Source organism: Sapajus apella, unplaced genomic scaffold, assembly GCF_009761245.1.
Source record: "Sapajus apella isolate SASKATOON/1434 unplaced genomic scaffold, GSC_monkey_1.0 scaffold15, whole genome shotgun sequence".
NCBI classification, from domain to species: Eukaryota; Metazoa; Chordata; class Mammalia; order Primates; family Cebidae; genus Sapajus; species Sapajus apella.
In genome coordinates this window covers 28,184,722-28,194,182 of record NW_022436955.1, presented here as the reverse complement: position 1 = coordinate 28,194,182, position 9,461 = coordinate 28,184,722, and the positions used below count along the sequence as shown (strand labels likewise).

Genomic DNA, 9,461 nt, shown 5'->3' with positions numbered 1-9,461 from the left:
TCTGCCGGCATCTGCTGTTGGACTTGCAGCCTCTAGAACTGTGAGAAACAGATGTTTACTGTCTCAGCCATTCCGACTATGGTATTTGTATTCCAACAGCCCAAACCAACACAGGGTTTTGCAGGCTGTCTTGCTGGCACTAGCTTGCATCTTTCTAACAGCATAGCCGCGTTAACAGAGGAGCCCTGTGCTGGCTACCAGGGAGTTGAATCTAAAAGGCCAGGTACGCCCACCAGGGCAGCAGCCCTCAGAGCAATGTGTATCACCAGCAATCACCAGCGACCAAGACACTGCAACGTCCCATTGGACTTAATCTCTATGCACCCTTCAAAGGGACTTGGGAGCTTCCAAAGGGAGTTTCTTAGAACTCAATCATTTCCAACATATTTCGGGGTTGACAAGATGTGTGTCAGCAACTGAAAGATGATGCAGAAACCACGGAACGGTAACGGAGAAAAATCTTCGATCTGAATACACAGGACAGGTTTTAAGATTCAGAAGCAGGTTGGTGGACCTCATAACTGCCACACTTTGGCCTCTTGTTCCAGCTTCCTGCGAAAAGGCTTTCCCAGATCCGAGGGCCCCTTTCCAGAGAGGGCACTCAATCTGCCACACACAGGACAGGACAGTGACAAAGCCACTTTACTCTGTGGAGGGTAAATGACGCACACCTGTCATGGAGGCTGGGGGCAGACTGAGGATGGCTACACCACAGAGGACAGAAAGCCAGGGCTGGGGCAACATCACAGTGCAGGCAGACATGCAAGCAGGAGCTTCACCACACGGCTGTTTCATCTTTTCGCCGGCTTACTGCTGGTGTGGGTGGTTCCCTCACAGTTAATCTGGCTTCCGAACTTTATGTGCTCCATAGGAATCGTACATTTTAATGAGAAGCTAATTACAATATGACTTATAATTCAGCCAAGCAAATCAGAACAGGGTTACAAAGGGTAAGTGGGTTAGACGGATGACACTCGTACGGTAAGTTGAGGAAGCTCTGAACCGCAGAGTGGCACCAGGCTGCAATGAGAAACACCAGAGGGTAAGAGGAAGAACTGGAGAGAAAGGCTCAGACCACATTAAAACCCCTTCTCTGTAGATCTCAGAACGCCACAATGAATTGTTCACATGGGGCCAGAAGCCAGGACACGGGCACTCTCGCACGTGACGTCCTCTGTCTCCATGTCTTCCGTGTTGGAAGGCTTCCTTCCCACTACTGAGGGTGTCTAGAGGCGCCGCTAAGCTGCCCCAGTGACACTCAATGAAAGGACATTCATTTAGCCTTGATCTACGGGAACTATTTTGGTGATACTGAAAACACCAGGCTAATAGAAACAAAGGGTGGGGCGGGGAAGGGGAAAGAACGTCCTCCTTTCTGCGAATTCAAGAGTCAAAAATTTCATTTACCCAAATCAGTAGCTAATACATTTGAACATATGAAGCCAACATAACCTGTGGTGGTTCAGCACCCACAGACGCGTCGCACTGATCGAAGGGCTGATTTTAATTCTGGAGGTCAAGTCACAGCCCCCACGAGTTCCAGTTACCTGAAGAGGCATTCGCATTCAAAGAAACACGCACACCTTAAACCAACTTTGTGATTTTTATTGATGGGTGACAACCTTATACTCCTAGGTATCACTAAACTGTGTACAATTAGGGGCGCAGCATTAGGGAGGAGCAGACAGCAGAATTAAACGGAGGCTGAAGGAGAGACCAATCTTCATTAATTGCCCATTTTCATTACGTGTACACAGAAGCATGAATGCGATTTGAAATCTTTTAATGGCAATAAAGTTACAATCACCCATCTATGTAGACTAACATTTTAACTTCAAATATCTGATCTGCAATGTATATGTCAGCAGTTTCTCTCCGCACAATTATTAAAATTTTTCCCTGTTAGGAACCAGCAACTTATTTTTTATGCTTATTTTTTTCTTTTGAAATAAGAACTAGTTCTTCTTTGATAACTGGCTCATTTTTCTCATTTATCAAAAACTAAAGGGCAGGGGAAGAAAAGTGTGATGGATTAAAAAATTTCTGTTTTAAGGAAAGATAAAATTCATTTTCACAAATTTACAAGTGTTGTTGCTGGTGCAGGATTTCTACTAAGCAATGAGACTGGGAATCAAATGCAGCTTCCACTTTCTTCAGGAATCGGCACTATTTCAGAAATATGGGATTTTGTGTATTTTCTAAAATCAAGCGACAGTCTATTTCAACCAAATGATTCTGATTTGGAAGTGAAAAGTCAACATAAACTACGCTGTGCACGAACCCCAAGGCATCTCCTTTGCATTCTAGCCCATTTTCGCAAAAGGGAGAAAGAGTTTTTCTCTAAAGAGCCACTAAAGAGAGGCGGGAAGTTAGTGTGAGTTGGTGTCCTACGAAGCGGGCATGGGGCACACACGGCGCACAGAGGGTCTACAGCAGGTCCACTCGGCGGTAATACAGGAGGTAGGCTGTGCGTTCAGCAGTGGGTCTCACCACCTGGTACTGGTTGATCACCTTGACTATCTGGTCATCGATGCGCAGCCAGCCATTCAGACCGATCTGGAAGACATCTGTAGTGTAATGCCCACCTGTCGCGCTGTTGCCGTGATGGTAGACCACTGGAAGAGAGCCCAGCAGGCAGCAGAGTGAGAACAGCACTGCACACGCACCACAAAAGGTGTCTGCCGACCTGCCTCCGAGCATGCATCTTCTGTGTAAAGCCCCTTACCAAAGCAGGCGGGACGGAGAGATGGATGACACAGACCAGCACTATTTCAACGCAAGTATGCGAGCAATCCGTAATCCAAACTGTTATCTAACTGCAAGGTAAGGGTAAGTCAGACAGACATACACGTGCGGATGTGTGTGTGTATTATCCTAATGACATATGTGAAATGTCCCACACCTCACCAGGACGCTCCTACACGGCCATCAGCTGTGCAGACCTACAGACGTGGCCCATGCCCTTTGATCTGGCTGACTCCACTTCTAGACTGTCCTGAAGAGAGGACTGAATCCTGGACAGAGATTACAATGTCACTTATAACAGTGAACAAATAGAAAACCTTAATGCCCACTAGAAGAAATGACTGATCAGTAAATTACATTAAAACAACACAACTGATTTTTGCATGGAATAGATTAAGAATGTTTGGTGATGCAGAATTATGTTTATAGCATATTAAATGTGAAAACAAGCTCCCTAGGCCTTCCGTGGCCTGTCTGTCCTAATGAGTGGGACACGAGCCCCGCGTGCGGGCCACAGGGCAGGAGGAACCCTAGGGCTGCTGAGCACAGTCGCCTGAGCATGGAGCTGTGGTGGGGCACTGGGGAGGTGGTGCTGGGAGTTACACATTTGCCTTTAAAAAAAATTACCCATTTTTCTATAATCATGTTTTAACAGGAAAAAAAAAAAAAAAAAGCTTGTTATTTACTTAAAAAAAATCCTATAAGCAAGAAGTCTTAGTCAGAGGCCTAAAAAAAAAGGAACTCTGTTAGACGAGGTAGTGAAGACATTAAAAGACAGCCACAGAACACATCCTTCCCTTCTACGGAGCAGAGGTCTTGGCCGGCCAGCAGACACCAGCCTGGGAAAGGGGGCAGTCCAGCAGCATTCCAGGAGAGACGACAGGGCAGCCTGCTAAGCTGCGTCCACCACCAGTGGCACAAGAGAACAGGAGCCAGGAGAGGTGCCAGACTTGCTGGCAGGAAAATTCAGCACTAAAACAAGATCTAACTTCACCAGGTTCTGGTCATGCTTGTCACTTGGAGGGGCTAAAGGACAGCAGGAGGCCTGAGTCCGGTTCTCGGCCAGGGACCTTGACTAGCTGGAGGATGGTGCTTATGGCAGGAGCCACCAGTCAGACTCCTGGGCTCTGCACAAAGAAACCCTCCACGCAGGGACCCTGGAGGACACCGAACAGCACAGGGCCAGCACGACTGTGAGGCCTGGGCAGCAGAGAGCCAGGGACACAGCCAATACAAGGGCACAGCTTCCCTGCACTGCCCAAGTCACAGCCATCCTGTGAAGGCGCAGGAAGCACCCAGGGGACCAGCATGTCCCCTGGGCCCCAAGTTCACTTTGAGACGTCCGTCCTGGATCTTCACCTCACAGACCTAACTGACTAGGCTAAGGGTTTTGTTTCAAAGTGACCAAGTCAGTAGGATGTGCAGGACCTGGTGTTTTTACTCATTTGTCTTTTCTACAAGACATCTCCATTCTAAAATTTCAAGAGAGACTGCGTGTCACCATTCTAGCTTCAAAGGTAGCGGCCCAGGTAACTACCCAGGGCTGATCCGTGTCACTCACCCCGGCAAGCCTGCCTGACAGGAGCAATAAGAATCGGCTGAAAAGCTCATGCATGAGACTGCTTCTCCCTGTCCCACAATGATGGCAGTGCTTAAAAAGTGTTCCTCTGCTCACTCTACAGAAAATTCTAACCAATCCCATCACCTCATTTCCAAGATTAGAATGGGCTTCCAGCCTGGCCAGTATGGCAAAAACCCTCTCTATTAAAAACACAAAAATTGCCCAGGCATGGTGGCTCACACCTGTAATCCCAGCACTTTGGGAGGCTGAGGCGGGTGGATCACTAGAAGTCAGGAGATGGAGACCAGCCTGGCTAACAGGGTGAAACCCATCTCTACTAAAAATACAAAACATTAGCCAGGCATGGTGGCACGCACCTATAATCCCAAATACTTGGGACGCAGAGGTTGCACTGAGCCAAGATTGTGCTACTGTACTCCAGCCTGGGCAACAGCATCGAAAAAAAAAAATTAGCCCGACATGGTGCACGCCTGTAGTCCCAGCTACTTGGGAGGCTGAGGTAGGAGAATCGCTTGAACCCAGGAGGCAGAGATTGCAGTGAACTGAGATTGGGCCACTGCGCTCCAGCCAGGCCAACAGAGTGAAACTCTATCTCAAAACAAAAAAAGAAAAACAATGGATTAGAGGATGAGGATTCAGGAGGACATGGCCCAGATCCTGGGCCATGGCAGGTTGCAGAGTGAGGCAGGGGGCTGTGTGCTCACACTGAGGCCCTGACCAGGAGACGAGCAATCCTAGTCCCTGCCCTTGACCAGTGACCTTCCCCTGCAAGAGCCCCCAGGGGAGGAGGTGCAGGGAGAAGGCAAAGAAACTGCTAGCTACCCACAGGGACCTGGGTGTCAGACTCCAAGGAGGCAGGCTGCATACTGGCTAGCTGCAGAGTCTGAAGACTCAGACCTTCCTTGTAGGAGGGGGACAGAGAGGGCTGGAGACACCCATGAGCGTGTGTGCCTATAAGCACCCGATCTGGGGCCTGGCAGGTAGAGGAGGGGTCGTGATCACAGGGAGAAAGAAAAGAGAGTCAAAAGCAACAGTGAATAGTGAGAGGAAGAGAGAGAAGCCTGGCACCTCGCAGTGTGGCCCTGGGCCTCGCCCACTGGCCAGACTTCCTAAAACATCAGGTGTGAGCTGAGGTGGACAGGAGCTTGAAGCCAGAGTGGTGACTTTTCTTCTTTGAGTTCTGGTTTCTTCTTTTATAAAATGGGGATCCCAACTCCCATCTTCTAGGACACATGTAAGGAATAAAACACATGTGTCTTGGAATAGTATCTTGGAAAGAGGTTCCATACATGTGTGAAGGTCAATAAATGACAGTGTTACAGTACTGTCAGGGTTCACTCAGGGTGGTGGGAAAAACTGTAAAATAGACACAACCCTTCTTGGAAAGCTGGAAGATTTTTGCAAAAGCCTTGGGAAGGAATGAGTTGAAGGCAGCAGTTCTTACCCAGAGACAATTAGACAGGACTAGGTACGAAGAATTGTAAGGGAGTTTATCTAAACAGCTTGTTTACTCATGTGGTCCTAAGGCTGACCTTTGAACATCCACAGGCACGTGACTGCTCTCTACTTGGGGGCGGGGGTGGGGGCGGGATGTCAACAATGTTATTACCCACAAATGGTGTTGCTTTAGGCCTCAGAACCTGGCCTTTAATCATTCATAGGACTGCTCTCTCCAGGGAAGGTGACAGTATTGATTATCCACAAGTGTGTTGATGCAAAGCCTTTGTCATTAAATCTATACTGAGTAAATGTTGGCAGCGCCAGCTGGTAGGGGCCGCAGCTGCTCTTTACAGCACCTTCCTTGGGATCTGTAAGCTGCCCAAACCCCTAGCCCACTCTTTCACTGGATATCTGTGTCTGAGTGCATTTGTTCACCCGTTGCGGGGTCAGGCAGGGTCTGCTGGTCGGACCCAACACGTTACAATACAAACAGGCTCACCAAAGGCCACACCAGAGGAGGGAAGACACAGAAGCTAGAAACATCTAATAAAAACAGCCTGGGAAGCAAACAAAAGTGCTGAAAACAGCAACAATCCAAAGAGTCTTAAAGACTCAGAAGCATAAGAGAGGAGGCTCTAAAAGAGGGAGGAGGACAGGAGGAAAGACAGAAAGGAAAGGGAAGATGGTGTGGAAGGAAAACTGATATTACAGGCAGCCTAAGCCAGGAGACAGAGAGGTCTCAAGGCCCACCCATGGGGGAAGAGGGGGTGCCATTTGCCTTCGGGAGATTTCTCAAGACTTACTGGGGGCCAGGCCACCGGGGAGCTTGTGTAATTGGACCCACCCTATCAAGCAGCCCTGACAACACCATATGGAGGAGGACACAGGGATCATGGCTGGGGGTGCACTCGCCCAACCTGGCTGGGAGACCAGGTGTCGTGGAAATTCCACAGCACTGTCACCCACAGGTGCTACAAGCGCAGCAGGGAGACGTCACATTCTCAAATGGCCAGCCCAGGAGCCTGAAACTCCCTCCTCTCATTAAAAGACAGAAATGTTCACTCTGAGCAAGATCTTATGTTAGGCCCAGCTCAGGGCCAAGATGATAATCCATCATCTATGCACCAAATTTCAGATAAAACATAGTCTCATAGGATTCCCTGAGTCACAAGGCCACAGGGGTACCAAAGAGTCATCCAGTTGCTACGCTACGCTGTGTTTCAGCAACACTGTGCCCAGGTATAATCCCTTTCATCAATGTTTTAATGAAGAAGTCATGTTGTACAAATTTACTCACCTGCAAAGAGCCGATAGGTTCTGTGGCATTTAAAATTCTTATTTTTAACCCCTGGAGAAAGCAGTTCTGGAAAACAAAATATCAACGGCTTAAAGCACTTTTAGGAAGGCTCAGGGTAACAGCAGCAAAAGTGGCTAACAGCATTCTCCCCAGCAGGTAAACCACCTGTCAGACCAGGAACAAGGCAACGCTCTATCTTTTTAGTTGTATAAAAATTGATTCATGAGGAGAATGACCCATGTGATGTGGGACACAAAATGCGCAAACAGCCGGCTAAAGAAACACGAGCAACACGCGGAAGCTGTGATGCTCCTGCAGGAGGCCCCTTAAAAACTGGTGCTCTACAAAATGGAAAAGGAAAAAGCTTTGACTTAAAAACAAAAAACCACTGTGAAAAATTCAAGATTTAAAGTATTTTGCATGTTGAGTCAGATCATAAAACTTGAATTACCAAACAGTAACGTGATTTCTCCAAACAGGAACCTGCCTACCAGGCTGCTATGAGGTGGGAACTCCCCCATTCTTACTACATGCAGAAGCACCCCTCACACGGACCCAGGAGGCCATCGATGGTGCGCTGTTCTTGGCAGCCATCAGTGGTTCCTTCATTATTTCCTACCCAATGACCTAAGTGAGCTCCTCTTGTCTCCATTTATTTATTTTTTTATTTATTTATTTTTTTGGAGACAGAGTCTCGGCTCTGTTGCCCAGGCTGGAGGGCAACGGCACCATCTCAGCTCATTGCAACCTCCACCTCCTGGGTTCAAGCGAGTCTCCTGCTCAGCCTCCCAAGTAGATGGGATTATAGGTGTACACCATCACACCTGGCTAATTTTTGTGTTTTTAGTAGAGACACGGTTTCACCATGTTGGCCAGGCTGGTCTCAAACTCCTGACCTCAGCTAATCTGCCTGCCTCAGCCACCCACAGTGCTGGGATTACATGCATGAGCCACTGTGCCCGGCCCCCATTTATGTCATGTTTTGATAAAGTACTGAAGGTGGCAGCTGATATAAAAATACATACAGCAAGCAAGAAAATATATAAAAATAACGTAACTATAGAAAAATATCCAAGTCAGCACAGACAGCTGAAGTGGAGGTGAGTGAAGATGCAGGATTAGAGGTCGAGGGTGCCTTCTTTGGCTCGGCCAGCATTCTAGGTTTCCCGATGGACAAAATAAAATGGGGAGGAGGATCTGTTACATGATTCTCACTGACATCTTTCTTCCTGTTTCTAGTCCTCAAATGAGATTAAAAAGCAACCCGCTGGCCCAACACGGTAGCTCACGTCAGTAATCCCAGCACTTTGGTAGGTCGAGGCAGGCCGAACACATGAGGTCAGGAGTTCGAGCCCAGCCTGATCAACATGGAGAAACCCTGCCTCTACTAAAAAAATATAAAATTAGCCAGGCATGGTGGTGCATGCCTGTAATCCAGCTTGAACCTGGGAGGTGGAAGGTGCGGTGAGCCGAGATCGCACCACTGCACTTCAGCCTGGGCAACAAGAGCAAACCTCCATCTCAAAAAAAAAAAAAAAAAAAAAGCAATCTCCTAATGGGTGATAAAGCAGCTGAAGTGTGAGAGGAGCGACGGACACCGAGCCCAGCACAGCAGCCAAGCCCGTCAGCACAAAGCACAGCTGCTGTGACCCAGCCTGGGAGAGACAGCGTCTGAATCTTCAAGTGAAGGTAACAGGGCGCCCTAGGGTAGAGGGAAAGCACGCTAAACGCAGGGCATGCCCGCAGTTCCTCCACCACCTCTATGGAAGGAAGGGTGAAGCAGGGTTGTGTGCCGCGGGAGGGAGGGGACGAGGACTCTCAGTTCAGGCTTATTCCTCTACAAGACCCGGGAGTGATGCCCAGTGTCTTCTTTTTGCTTCCCAGACAACTGGATATTCTGAGAATCATCTCTAGCTTATCACAGTCCCAATCATGCCTCAGCTTCACAGATTCTGAAGCTTTCAAGCAAAGTCTTCTTCAAGCTGTGCCTTTAGCAAGATACCTTTAACCTGGGGCTCTTAGATAAAACTGTTTTCAAAAAGTGCTGAGCCTAAGACCTGAGGGTCCACAAGTCTTAACTGTGCACTGCTACAGCTAGATGCTGGAAGGAACTCTCACTGCCTGTGAGAAATCATTCCTTCTTCACTACAAAGTCCGCCTAACCAGGCTAGTTAACATGGCTGTTAATACTTGGTGTAAGGCAAACTGCACCATTAATCTGTAAATGTTCATAGAAAAATGATGCTCTTTCTGATAGAAGCTCCTATTTTTCTAATCTAGTATGATTATATAGTTTAGTTATTTTTGCCTCTATTTTTAACAGGCCATTTTCATGAGAATTTTAGTATTAAGGTCTACGACAAGTCAAGAAACTTAAAACAAGTCCAAGCCCAGCAA

General features: G+C 47.9%; 1 protein-coding gene across 3 annotated transcripts in view; it reads right to left on the bottom strand.

The window, feature by feature from the left end:
• Positions 1-1,584: 1,584 nt before the first annotated feature.
• Positions 1,585-9,461, bottom strand: part of USP10 (ubiquitin specific peptidase 10) — an 85,888-nt gene continuing 78,011 nt past the window's right edge. Inside the window, exons 13-14 of one of the 3 annotated variants that reach the window (XM_032284583.1) lie at positions 7,065-7,130; positions 1,590-2,615 (exon numbers count right to left, since the gene is read on the bottom strand). In XM_032284583.1, the coding sequence (XP_032140474.1) occupies positions 2,428-2,615; positions 7,065-7,130 (254 nt within the window). In that variant the 3' untranslated portion in view covers positions 1,590-2,427. Of the gene's footprint in view, positions 2,616-7,064; positions 7,131-9,461 lie in introns of all 3 variants that reach the window. The other 2 variants (XM_032284585.1, XM_032284584.1) reach the window with 2 other exon arrangements.